The 13,463-nt window shown below is 38.1% G+C and overlaps 3 protein-coding genes and 1 long non-coding RNA gene across 4 annotated transcripts in view; 2 read left to right on the forward strand and 2 right to left on the reverse strand.

Moving 5' to 3' along the window:
- LOC107268278 overlaps positions 1-1,346 on the reverse strand; it is a 7,502-nt gene extending 6,156 nt beyond the window's left edge. The window contains exon 1 of the long non-coding RNA XR_001537776.2: positions 891-1,346. This is a non-coding gene — a long non-coding RNA (uncharacterized LOC107268278). The remainder of the gene's footprint in view (positions 1-890) is intronic.
- LOC107268274 (LON peptidase N-terminal domain and RING finger protein 3) overlaps positions 1-10,802 on the forward strand; it is a 19,813-nt gene extending 9,011 nt beyond the window's left edge. Inside the window, exons 2-9 of the mRNA XM_015740899.2 lie at positions 3,429-3,547; positions 4,152-4,274; positions 6,881-7,093; positions 7,494-7,593; positions 7,709-7,914; positions 8,368-8,669; positions 8,911-9,118; positions 9,224-10,802. Coding sequence (XP_015596385.1) covers positions 3,429-3,547; positions 4,152-4,274; positions 6,881-7,093; positions 7,494-7,593; positions 7,709-7,914; positions 8,368-8,669; positions 8,911-9,118; positions 9,224-9,586 — 1,634 coding nt within the window. The 3' untranslated portion in view covers positions 9,587-10,802. The remainder of the gene's footprint in view (positions 1-3,428; positions 3,548-4,151; positions 4,275-6,880; positions 7,094-7,493; positions 7,594-7,708; positions 7,915-8,367; positions 8,670-8,910; positions 9,119-9,223) is intronic.
- Positions 7,864-8,358, reverse strand: LOC112494433. The gene is made up of 2 exons (XM_025085589.1): positions 8,075-8,358; positions 7,864-7,995 (listed from the first exon to the last, which is right to left on the reverse strand). The coding sequence occupies exons 1-2, from the start codon at positions 8,336-8,338 to the stop codon at positions 7,903-7,905; spliced, it is 357 nt and encodes a 118-aa protein (XP_024941357.1). The 5' UTR covers positions 8,339-8,358; the 3' UTR covers positions 7,864-7,902.
- A 128-nt stretch (positions 10,803-10,930) lies between the features above and the next one.
- Positions 10,931-13,068, forward strand: LOC107268277. Its single transcript, XM_025085588.1, has 5 exons — positions 10,931-11,064; positions 11,130-11,250; positions 11,323-11,474; positions 11,536-11,685; positions 11,765-13,068. Exons 1-5 carry the CDS (start codon positions 10,975-10,977, stop codon positions 12,398-12,400), a joined length of 1,149 nt encoding a protein of 382 aa, XP_024941356.1. The 5' UTR covers positions 10,931-10,974; the 3' UTR covers positions 12,401-13,068.
- The last annotated feature ends 395 nt before the right edge of the window (positions 13,069-13,463 follow it).

The raw sequence follows: 13,463 nt of genomic DNA on the forward strand, positions 1-13,463 counted from the left end.
CCCCCCCCCCCCATGACTCGTGGAATTATAATCAGATAAATTTACTGTATAGATGATAGATACTCTCTTCGGTTATCTGGAAGGTGTAGGATGAACTGAAATTTTATTGATTTTATTTATACTCTTTTTTTTATTGTATATACGTATATTTAATTTATGATGTAGAGGATTATTCACGGTCGAAGTTGGGCGCGATTCAACAATTTCGTTAATCGTGGCAAGTGCGACTTTGTTAAACAAATGAAAGATTGTGGATCGCAATATTCATGATGTTAATAATGGTATGACAATTAATTTTTTTTATTTGGTACCACGCTACGCCGATTGGTGAAACCATCCATTCGTGACCAACTTCAGCTGGTGCGTTTGCCATGAATGAGGCGATAATGTCCAATGGTAATACGTAATGTTGCCGTCACTACGATTCTTCAAAGCAACGGCCACTGACCAACAGTGACTTCCTGTTTCCTTTCAAGGTAGCAACGGCCTCACGTGTCTGCCGAGTCTCCTAGGTGCTACGACTTACGTCACCGTAGGACGCGCGTCCCCCGACTTTTGACAGAAGAGAGCGATTCAAAGCACGCGATACAGTTTTCACGTAAATCAGGAATTTTTCATATCGTTTAACGAATCTGATTCTTATATAAAGATTGGCAACGCTGTCGCATTGCCTTAAGGACTCACAGAGGAAAGAAGGAACAAACGATAAGAATGTCTAAATATTGAAAAAAAATCCTCAAAAGAAGTCTCAAGTAAAAATGACTGGATAACGTCCAACCAGATCGATGATAAAAAATCAATAGATCAACGTAAAAACAGACGCCGTTCGTTACGACAGAATGTCATACAATAATCAAAATAATAATAAGTCGTCCGCACGTTATTTTTACCTGTGATTTTCAAGTTCGCCAACGCACAATTTGCCATAAGTTTATTTAGCCCGAGCCACAGCAGCAACTGACACTGCGTCGTTGAGCGTCGTCAGAACGTTGCGTAAGGCGTCAGCGTTGCAGGGCGCTCGCTGCCGCATTCGTGGTAAGTTGAATTTGGACAAAGGCAGAAAGAACCGACGTGGAGGGAGAAAGAAGGCGATAGCGAGACAAGAGAAATGCGAAGCGGAACAAAGGAGCAGCCAGTGGATTATTTTAGTATTTTCTATTTGCACAAAAATATGTTATTGTTTTCATGACGGCCGAGGTCGTAGCGCGTACCGGCGCATGCGCAATGACGCGCGGGTTCCCGGCCGCCCATAGAATCGCATCGCAGTAATATACTAACGATCGAAGAGTCCAACGAAGACGTAAACGAAGCCAGGCGTCACCTTCTCACTGAAAGAGCTTCGACGAGGATCGTCGACGTAAGGGACGCTCGGGACACGGCGATCGAAAATATAGGTTTCCCGTGTAAAAACGGGGACGCCTTCCTGTAGCTGCTTCTACCACGGTGCATTGGATCGCTATACGTCAGCAGCAAACAGCCAGCCGTTACGTAAAGGTCGGTCACCCGGCCACGTAGCTCTCCTCGTAAGCTTCCACGAGTACCGTCGTCTGGATTACCGCGATCATTTTTCATACCGATCACTCACTTAGCTTCTCGCACGTTCCACACGGACTCCTGTCTCTTTCGTTATTTTAGTTACTGCATCGAGTGTACTCTCACAGACTTTGCACGTCCTCGCGACTACGTTGCATATGCTACTCGTTATTCCGGAATGGCATCGTGTAGGCTCCTCGATATTCCTCCGCGTTCACCTTCCTTCGCACAGACGCTCGGCGAGACACGACGGACGAGAGAGACATTGGGACTATAGAGAAAAAGACGCAGCGTCAAGTACAGCCAAAGCCACAGAATTGGCTTGGCTAGAGTCGCTGCATTATTCAGAGACCTAGACTCGGTATACTTTGTGGGTATACATAAGACTCGTAACGTTTTTTCACTGTGGTATCGGCTCTATACTGTATCTACGTATTTAAGTATTCTAATTTGATGATTGATATAGCATGTATATGTACATGTTATATATCGCTAATGCATGTCTTGCATCTGACTTGTAAAGGATGCGACGGATGTATTTTGGATTAACACGTTTTATGACTTTTTCTAATTTTCTCGAGCACGTATAGTCTCGTTACAGCTATACGATCTCTGTCCGTTCAAGCGACTCTATGTCGAGGCAATGACATTGCTCACAATGCCAGGATGCACTCCCGCCTCTGTCGGTCGGCCGATGCCGGCGTCTACCGTCGCTTCGTCGAAAACACTGACTCGTAAGTCAATCGTAGTTCACGATATACGTTCGTTTCGTGATACTCTGATGCGATAGGCCGCTGCGCTGCGGGTTGCACTTGGCCAGTACTTGTATTAGCCGTTACCGTGTATACAGGATCCGTCTAGAAACATAACAGGTCTGCTTCGTCGTGAACAGGATACCAGGTGTGTCCGAGGACCGATTCGATCCGGATCTTGGAATTTTTTTTTTTCTTGCTTATGACTAATTTTAATTTAAAGACGGTAATGGCTGACGATTATGTAATTTTTGAGATCGTTGTCCAGAGTCTTGACTCTTGAGCGGAAAGTATGAATCGTCGTGCCACAAAAAGATTTCACGCTTCGATACTATCGCGGCCTGGTCGACCTCGACATTCACGGAAATAACGATGCTACCGAGCTCGGGTTCTATGGACCTGTTTATTCGCGGTCGATGTCCTGCTCTCTGGCTAATTGTCTACTGATGTCAATTTGGAGATTTGGTTTCTAAAACTTTTTGGAACTTACTAGTTACGTGATTCTTTATTGGAATATTTCTTTTATGATTGGTAGGATTGGTCTATAGACATACATACATATATGTATGGCATACGATTATCTTGTTTATCAATTTTATTTTTATTGCCTAGCTGATAATTATTGTGGAATCAATTAGCAGCTATAAGATTGCACCGTGAGTAATTTGCTATTGTTTTTCACGTTAAAGAGGTGCTTTTGAAGATTTTTAGAATTTTTTAATATTATTAATTATTAATGATCTGAAATTCGTAGGGTGGTATATATTTTCTTATTTGTCAACTTTTTTATATTTTTGAATTAATAATCAATGTTGAACAGATCATCAATGCTTCATTATAAATACAGTGTAGTGTAAATTTTCATTGCTTCCCTTATTTTGACATTTTACCTTTCGACCAGTATATGATTCGATCGGTACCCGATGATTCCTGGTGCTAAATTTGTATACATAGTTTCAATGCACTTTTTACGTTGTCACTACAAGCATACGAATAAAGTAATCATAAGAGACAACGTTATAATAATTCAAAGCGACAAAAAGTTAATTTTCAATTACCTAGTGAAATTACGGAACATGAACAAGCGGAAGTTATTAATATGGCAGCACTTGTAGAAAGATATATTATTTTTTTCTGTTTCAGCACCAAACAGTCCATTACATCTCAGCAACAGGGCGCACGCATTGCTCATGCTAAGTAGGCCGCAGGCTTCTCTCACGGATGCTGACCATGCGATTAGATTACGTCCAGACTGGGGAAAGGTGAACAATTTTGGAATTGATAATTCATATAATTTAACAGCACCAATTAACTAATAAAATTTTAATCAGAGAAATTGTCTATTGCATTTCATAACTATAAAAAAAAAGATAACCATAGACACGAAATCTTATTGACTTTCAAATATAAGTAACGCATCGTGCTCCATTTGTTTTCATGAATAAAAAGTCATTACGCAACAGTTGATTACGTTAAATTTAGCTGCGTGATTAATTAGCAAGTCGTTTGTGTTGATAATGATTTTAAGTTAATTTGCATTTGATTAACGGCTCAATATATGCATGTATACATACGGCTGTATATTTTTTATTAAAATTCTTTTTTTTAAACCTTCTTAGTTCCGGGAAAAAATAATAACATAATTGTCGCCATAAATTCTTTATTGTACTTAAACGTATAAGGGAGAGGCGTCTGGGACGGCATAGCAAATAACACAGTAAATTATATGCAGTCTCAGACACCTTTCCCTTATCAGCGTTATGGCTATTGTGTAATATCGTCGTTTCAAGGAGGCCGATTTACACAGCCGAAAAATAGGAAATTTTGAAAATATTAAAGCTAACCAATTGTTTATAATTATTGTAGGGCCACTTCAGAAGAGGAGTGGCACTCGCAGCTCTTGGGAGACACGAGGAGGCCCTCTTTGCCTTCTGTACGAGTGTCGCCATCGACCGAAACCCTCAGACCGTACGCCAAGAGATAACACGGGTGAGAATTGCTCAATTGAATTCAGAAAACGAAATTTTTACTATCAGACAAACGTAAAAATTAAGGCAATATCCTGCTTTAGGAGGCCTGAAAAAAGCGTTTTTGGGGGAACTTTTTTAGGACAGAAAAAAAATAAGCAAATGTAGCGAACTTAGAAGATTATTTTATTGCATATTTGAACATTAAAAAAAAATTTGTTTGAGCGAAAAACATTCAAGCACAGCAGATTTTTATGCTCATTTGTGCAACACCCTGCAATTGCAGTCTCCAATCGGCGGGAAAGATGAAGCTCGAAATTTTCTTTTGAAACAAAAAAACCAAAGAAAATTTTAATTTCCATATATTTTTCTTCTAGATAAACTAAGAAAAACCCAAAAAATTGTGAAATCTAAAATTTTTCTCAAGTTTGAAAAAAATGTTTTTTGTTAAAAAAAATCATTTTAACTTGCTAAAAAAGTTGTTTAGAATTTTTTTCATGAATCTTTTTAGTTCAAATAGAAGATAATACAAAACTGAAGCTAACAAGCCTTGGTTCGTTTTGATTGGTGGTCTAGTTGTCTTGCAATCACGCCCGCCAGTTTAGAAAAATCGTAAAAATGAAAACTCGAGAAAACGCGCTTTAAAGTAAAGGAGCGCGCGCTCCAGCTGCCCGAGCGCTCGTATACCTGCTCCATACCCCATTGCGTTTAGTGCTGTATATTTGAAAATATTGTGAATTAGCCTCTATAACTTTGAATACATATTCTTGGATACATTAGGAATAGATTTTGGCAATAAAAAAAAAAATCGATTTTTAGAGCCTTTTAAAGCAGGATACTGCCTTAAGTCCACGTCACTCGCGATAAGAACGAGTTCCGATAATAGTTATTAATAAAAATTTCGCTTGCTTATATAAATATAGGTATATAATGCGCTTAGGACATGCGACTATGAATTACAAATATATTAAATTTGAATAGATATGAAGTATCGGGTAAAAAAGTTTATCAATGAAAAATTTTCATTCATAATTTTGTGAATAAAAAATTAAATAAAAAAAAGCCGCATGAATTTTTGACAAGTAAAAACGACTTTAGCAACTTCTAATGCATTCGACTGGTCAACCGGAAGTAATACGCTGATAAGCAGCTTGGCTTTAACAGTCTAATCGCAACTGTTGTCCTAATTACAAAAGCTGCTGTCTTGTTGCGTTCATTAGAACAACCTCAGAAAGGGATTTTCAGAAATTCAAATTTAAGTAATTGGCTATAACCGTACGAAATGGTATCACGCGGCTGACGTACGGAGATTATGGTTTACGACCAATCAGCAGTATAGGTAGAGATAAACGCTGCGAATGGGAATAATAAGAATGGTAATAACGTGAAACCAATAGGCGTCAATGGGAACGATTGATAAGAGAAGTATGAAAGAAATTCTATTATTTCAATAGGTTCGTAATATTTCCTGCATTTTTTTACTTTCCTTCATATAAAATGATACGAGTAGCATTGCACAAGCAGCTTATAGTATAAGTCGATATTATGGAATTTTCAGTAAATATTTTTTTCAAAATATTTTACAGTTGTCAGCTCTCAAAATTATATACGAAAATACGCACTCCGTAACAATATCTACCAAAAACAAGCGCTTGAGTTCACGAGCTCAATGGATTTTTTCGACATTTCCCAAAAAAACAATCATTAGCACAGAACACAACCACTCCGACCGTGGTCCTTTATCAGCCACAAAAAAAAAAACTTTGCGCTGTACGCAGAAATGACGCAGGAGCTTTTGAAAGGCTTTGAACTTCCCATATCTTATACGCGAAATTAGCTTAACTTTTGACATAGATAAATAGTATCGCGTTCGAAAATGATTGCGGAATTATATTTCGCACTGGTTACCAGAAATTTTTTAACAACCAAGATATGTCTAATTTTGTCACAACCAATCAATGGTTCAACGAACGGTCGGTACTTATACCAAAAATATGAATACAAGCTTGACAGTCGTTAACACTGCATAAGGAAGATACATTGTGATACTATGACTATTGAATTTCTGCAGTTTCCTTCCTTTACCACCCCAGCACTTCCTTATGCATTGTACTGGTTTAGTGTCAGTTCTATACGTATGATGCCATGTGGCACAGAACAATGCCTAACCGTGTATCCAGAAAATTGTCTAGAAACACGGAATCAAAATTACAGTGGGATCTCGCGAACCGAACTATAACTGTTACGTAGCAACTAACTAAATATACCAAAGCATATATTGCGCTGTTAAGAAATTAATAATTTTCTATCGATAAAATTCTTCATGGTAGATCAGCACCAATCAGTCGATACGATTTTTCGCCATAGCCCTGAAGTCTCTCTCTTAATCATCTCAGCCATTGTTCATCGTGATTTCCACTGAGGATTTATCGTCTTGGTGTCCTTATTTGCCTCTTGGTGTATTTATAGCCAGCTCTTTCTTTCTGCCATCTCTATACGTTTGCACGTTAATTGTAAACGGGCCAAAAGTCGCACCCGGGCATCATCGTAATATTTTGATTGGCGCTTTTCTAGAATCACGCGCCTTTCATCATAATCCGAGTGACTATGAATTTTTGCAATTTTCAGGTACTCCACCGAATGCTGTCCTCGAATCATCGTCGGCAAAACAGCCCTGCTACCAGAGGTCCTTACAATATGGTCCAGACGATAGCGAGATCGAGAAGAAATCGACATCATCTTCTTCTGCCGCTGATGAATCCAATTCAGCATCATCGCAGGGCAGCACTGAATACGTCGGATTGCGAGGACAACAGCAGCGGAGAGGAAGACTTCAGTCAGGTAAAGAAAAAATATTTTATTTTTCTCTTGATCTTTTTCTTGCTTTCTCCATCGTTCGCTCTTTCTCTTTCTCTCTTCTTCGTATGATCGTTCCGTACCAGTGGCACGATTGATGATCAATTCACAATTAGATGACCGGATAACGGCGATCGGTCGGGCCTTACATAAAACCAAGTATTAAATTATCGTCGATCGAACAATCCCGATAATCGTAAGGCTTATCGATAATAATTGCTCGGGACGAATTATAAATATGATTCCGGGATGATCCTTATCGCGCGATTAATCAGTGCATTGGCATCGGCAACTCGGAAACGATATCGTACATCGGCTTGATAATGCTCGGCAATTTCTTGGTGATAATAGCACCTCGTACTATCATCTTTATTTTATTTTGCAGACGGTGTGCCGGAGGCTCATGCCTACTTCCGTTCCCCATGACAACGCTCGACTCCACGCGATCCTGGACAGGGTCTATCAAGAGGTCGAAAAGCTCAAAAGTGAGTAGCTGAAAACGTTAGCACGGTTAATTGACCTATAGTATAATAAATTTGAAAAAAAAAATTAATTTTGTAAATGGACTCTCTTACCAAAACGCTTTCGAATTTTTCTTAGGGGTGGACGCGAGACCTGCCGAAATCTTGCTACCGCCTCTTTCCAGAGGCGACCCTGCCGAAGGCGACCTAGACTGCATCCTATGTTGTCGCTTGCTTTGGAAACCCGTCGCAACCCCTTGCGGACATACCTATTGTTGGATGTGCCTGGATCGTTGTCTGGACTACTCATCTGCCTGTCCACTCTGCGTCACGTCACTCGCCGACGTAAGTGACCAGGAATTTATCATCGGCTCGATCAATCGACTTACCAGGATGAGAAGTACCGGTCTGAGGTCTTCTCTTGGTCTGTTACATAAAAAGAATCTCTCCTTAGTCACGACCCGTTAGACACACTGGTCGGATCAACCTTAATGCCAAGACGTACCTTGCGCTGGACGTCTTCTAGTAAATGAGGCACATAATGCTTTCTAGCGGTTAACGATGATGCATATTGAGATGATTGTTTGTGGTCATCGTTCTGGCTTCCGTATTCCATCGAGCAATGCCATTTATCAGGAGGAACATTATCGTTAACGTTTACTACCAGGTGCTTCGCTGCTGGTTTTGTTCTAGATCGTGTTGAAAAAAAATAGAGAGAAAAACGATCGACGTAACCATAATATTGCACTGTTGTAATCAGCACTGCCATAACCGTAAGTTTCTACTGTATTATTCTAGTACCTGGCCAGCAGTCAAAAAACCGTTACGGACTTTGTCGAACGTGCCCTGAAGAGCGTTGCGTCGACGGAGTACGCTGCCAGAGCCGCCAGTCATCGTCTGGAACTTGTTCAGAGCCTAGGACTCCTGGACAGCGAGCAGATCGCCGTTTTTATTTGTACGACGGCCTTCCCCCGTGTAGCCTGTCCTCTCTTTGTTTATGAACCAAGATACAGGCTGATGGTCAGACGATGCTTTGAGATCGGCGTACGGGAGTTTGGAATCGCTGCTTGTCTCAATAGGGAAGCTACCGGGACAAAGAAGTAAGAATTAATTTGCATGCTTTGTCATATATTAGAGCAATGGAAATATCATTTGAAATCGATGCTCTTAGTATTTCTGTTGAACTCATGCATAGTGAATACGTGTACTGCATTAGATATATTTTGAAGCGCGTGTGATTATTATGCAGATTGCTTGAAGCATTGAGGCTGTGGCATGGACTCAGTTTATCTGATTGATCGCTTCAGGGTTGTTAAACAAACTGGTATCATTGTTATTCAGGTACGCAGAATATGGTACCATGTTGGAGATCAGAGATAGAGTCTTACTCAAGGATGGATGCAGCATCCTGAGTACAGTAGGTGGAAGGAGATTCAGGGTTTTGTCTGGAGACGAACGGGACGGATATGACACGGCGCAGGTGGAGTTCTTGAGAGACACGCCCGTGCAACCTGAGCAATTACTCAATCTTTTAGAACTTCATGATAAGGTACGTCAGAAGGATTGATATGGTCTGTGATAGCGGAAGGTCATCAATCTTGATAAGTTTGATGCTTTATGTGGCGACGTTACAATGTATCATTCAATGTCACAGGTGAGAACGAAAGGCAGAAGATGGTGGGACACTGTACCCAGCTCCCAACAGTCGGAGATACAACGTGTATTCGGCTCCATGCCAGACATCGAAGAGGACTGGTCCCGGCTTCCGGATGGCCCGTCCTGGACCTGGTGGATTCTAGCGATACTGCCTCTGGGACCGCAACTCCAAGTCGGCATCCTGGGTACCACTAGTCTGGAGAAGAGACTGAGAGCCATAGAGAAAACACTGGATCATATGGAGCAACGCCAATTGACTGTAGCACCGGCTCCTTCGGAGGACACAACGACATCCGCGAGTATTTGCAGTGACGACCGGACGATCGTCGGTAATCCCGTCCCTGTAATCCAGCGGTCATAGAATTTATGCGTCTCGGCTGCTCTCGACGATGAGGTCGCTCAGACTATATTCCATTTTTGTCACAAAATTCAGTTTCACCTTCCCGAAATTATTCCACGCCGTCGTACCACCGTTACGACGCTAGTTGTTTCTTTTTCTTTCTTATCAATGCCTTACCGATGCAAGATAACGACCATCCTCACAGCGAGTCGTCGTCTCCTCGTTGTGCGAACGATCGATGCTGTCGGGAGAAATTTTTATGACTCGACCATTACATATCAGGAGATTTTTATTTAATCGGTAGGTTGTCTTCGCATCCACACCAAACGCTTACGAGCAAATCCGTTCTTCCAGAATCCGATTCAAGTCGATCTATGAATATTTAAAAAACATAATAATAATATTTTCTAACTGTTCAATATGGAAATAGGCAATATTGCATGTCTCTCCATTCTGTTTTCTGGCTTTTGTCCGTTGAACTTTGACCCTTATTGTAATCCGCGCGATTATCTCCATGATTATCAGCGCGAACGAATTACACATTTTCTCGTACAACGAGACGTCGCGTACGGCAAACTTTTGTCGCTCCTTACGGAACAAAACGAAATCCCAATTTTTATATTTTCTAAGTTTATTCCATCGAGCATAAGACTTTCAATACGCTAGCACATAGTAATTTATTTTAATGCGACTTTTTTTTTTAATAAAACATCAACGCGAGTCAGTGATTATAAAATTAGGAACGTCATATCAGTCATGCAATCAAGTATTTATAAGACATATAAATATAGTATTGCTACTGTTATTACGTTTATTATTGTTATTATTATCAATACTGCTAGTGTCATTATTATCACTATCAACATTACTACTATTGCTATTACAACTACTATTAATACTATCACTACAATTGTTGCTGTTATTGATATCAGCGCTATAATAATAATAGCCACACGTCGGCTATACTGTTTCTACTATGATCTTGTAACTTAAATTTCTTGTCTTTTTCAACTGGTCAATTTTTGTGACTCTGAGCTAACTCGCCTCTGGAGTAACCGACGTGTACTCTAGATTTTTACGAACCTATCGAATCATGCATTGTGATATTAATGTGTAGCCTTCCTTGTATATTGATACAACTATATAATGCCATTCGACTTTCCATTTTTACTTCGACATTTCTATATTTATGTTCATCTCGTCATATCGAATTATTATAATAAAATTGTGAAACTCACTACAGCAGTTATTTTTTCGCACTATACATCAACTATTCCTCTTAGCCTATATCAACTGAAGTTTTCTAATAATCGCCAAAGGCAACCTATGGTTACTGAGACAAAGAGATGACTATATGATCTTGATGACTTCATGCATGTGAAATAGAACTATTTTCGCGCGTAGAAAGTATGAATGGCAAGGTCGTTCACTTTGAGAAATATTCGGTTGCACCTTCTCCCAGTAGAGACTATTATGGAATCAAAGTATTTCACGATGAGGTTCTTATCAGTACTATCACGTACTGCAATAGGCAAAATCAGTACATTTACTATTATCTGTATAGGTTGTATTGTTTGTATGGAGAATCTCTCATGGACCACACGTATCCCCTGCTGTTCATGTGACCAAGTTTTTTGAATTTGCGGAAGACAAGTCCTTCCAAGACCAAATTTGTCAAGTATTCGGTATTGTACCAAATACTATTGTGCTATTGCATTCGTATCTATCTAGTATAAAATTTGTTTCTCTTTAATAAGGAAAACCCTTACTGCTGCATATTAAGAGTCTAACCTCGGGAACATGTGAAACACTACTTGCATTGCCTAAAAATCTTATTAATAAGATATCGGAATATTTAGATATTCAGGATATTGTCAAACTCTCTTCATTGTCCCAAATTGCAAATCAGGTTCGCTTCGTTCGATTAACTATATAATTTCAATCAGTTTACATTCTTTTACTTTCTACAGATTTTTAATGACAATGAGCTTTGGAAAATTCTGTGTCAAAGGTGCCTAAACAGTAATATTTTTAAACGTAAAAATGATTATGCTGTGGTAAAGGGATGGAGGAATCTAATGAAAGATCATCAGACACATTTGAAAATTACACATGAAATAGTAAATAAGAATTGATTAGGATTAATAATTCAGTCATACATCTCTCATGCTTAGAATTATCTATAACCTTGTCTTTCAGACTGATTCAGTGAAAGGAGTAGAGAAACAATTTAAAAAGAATCAGGAAATATTTACAAACCCAAATCGGGCAGCTTCACAAAATTTAAAACCAATGAAAACAAGGAGTATTTATAAAATAATCAATAACAGTGACAGTAAACAATGTGATGCAAAAAAATATAATTCTCATAATCAAACAAACAAAGCTTTATGTTGCAAGATAAAAGAACTTCAGACTTTGCGTGATGTAAATTCCATTGGTTCTGCACAATCTGCACTTCCAATTGCAAGATTATGTCCACCCTTGAAAACAAATAAATCTCTTCAAGAAATCAGAAGTGAATCTATCAAGCAAGAAAAAAGATTGAGTACAAGATGTACGGTAAAGAAACAGAATAATTCACATTCTGAAAAATTCAATGTTTCTAACGAAACAAAAACTGAAAGATTCAAAGATAATTCAAATACTGATCCAAAAATTAGTAATCTTAAAAAGGATAAAACGAATCGGAAAAGTAAACAAGTGCAAAATAATTATGTCTCCAGTAACACAATTAACAAAACTGGAAATACAAAGAAATTGCACATTAAAATCCCAGTTTCTTCCACAGAAAGTAACATAACAAAAATAAATATTAAGATTAAACAATTTTGAAATACCACATTCAATAGGAAGAAGAAATTACACTATCTTGGAATACCAACAAACATTCTAAATTTAATTAAAAGACTTGCAATATCAACTTTTTGAAATGATAACAGAAATTGAGACAATTACAAAGAAATTGATAGAACGAAATTTGGCATATTTTTAAAAAACTTGAAAGCAAAGGTTATTGTAAATTACTTATTTATGGTAAAATACCATTGAAATCCGTATCTCTTTTTGCATTTAATTTATAAGACAATGAAAATTTTATACATAAAAAAGCAGCTGTATAAGATTATCGAAAATATATGCCGATCAATTTAGTGCGCAAAAATATAATTTCGTACTACAATTAAAATGCCTTCATATGCGAATCTGATGATACTCGTAAAAGTTGGAAAATTTGAATAATGAGAAATCTAGTATCCTCGATTTTTTTTAACACCAGGGCTAATCCGAAGAACCTGTAAAGTTAATTTTCGTAATTATATGTAACATGCATGGAGATCTCAAACACTAATTGTTCAAATAATATGAACTTATTTATTATTAACGATCACTTGTATAATCCTCAAAAATGTTACTATGACATTAACGCATACGCCTTAATTCCTTTAATTTATTATTATATCTCTTATAAATATAGTTACATCAACTATACGTATTAGAAATATTTATTACAACGCAACGTATGAAAAATGTATAGAAATCCAATGCGATATGATCGATATGCGAATGATCATTTCTTTCAAATTGGTATCCACATTTAAACAAATTAAGGAACAAGTCAATGAAATGAAAGCAAATATTAGTAAAGGAACCAATATTTCATTTAAAAATATATCACAAGATATTAAATCAAATGCGTTAAACAATAGTGTGTAGTTAATTCAAATTTATGAGAAAACTTTAAGAATCAAAATTGCAATCTACATAGGCTTTTCGTAAAATATGTTCTTCGTCATGTTTCCAAGAAGGTCAAGGGTCAGGCGGGAAAATGTAATGAAGAAAAAATTTAGCGTACTATTGCGTAACACACAATCTACTAAAACATTATAATGTAAGGAGT

The sequence above is a fragment of the Cephus cinctus genome, unplaced genomic scaffold, assembly GCF_000341935.2.
Source record: "Cephus cinctus unplaced genomic scaffold, Ccin1 Ccin1_scaffold0508, whole genome shotgun sequence".
Lineage (NCBI taxonomy): Eukaryota > Metazoa > Arthropoda > Insecta > Hymenoptera > Cephidae > Cephus > Cephus cinctus.

Bases quoted from the DNA above. Each gene is read 5' to 3' on its own strand.
- LOC112494433 (XM_025085589.1), bottom strand. From the start codon at position 8,338: ATGGCAGTGCTGATTACAACAGTGCAATATTATGGTTACGTCGATCGT. The intron at 7,996-8,074 runs GTACGTCTTGGC...TTTATGTAACAG, and splicing joins TAGAAGACGTCCAGCGCAAG to ACCAAGAGAAGACCTCAGAC.
- LOC107268277 (XM_025085588.1), top strand. From the start codon at position 10,975: ATGAATGGCAAGGTCGTTCACTTTGAGAAATATTCGGTTGCACCTTCT. The intron at 11,065-11,129 runs GTTCTTATCAGT...TTATCTGTATAG, and splicing joins TCAAAGTATTTCACGATGAG to GTTGTATTGTTTGTATGGAG. The intron at 11,686-11,764 runs GTAAATAAGAAT...CTTGTCTTTCAG, and splicing joins TGAAAATTACACATGAAATA to ACTGATTCAGTGAAAGGAGT.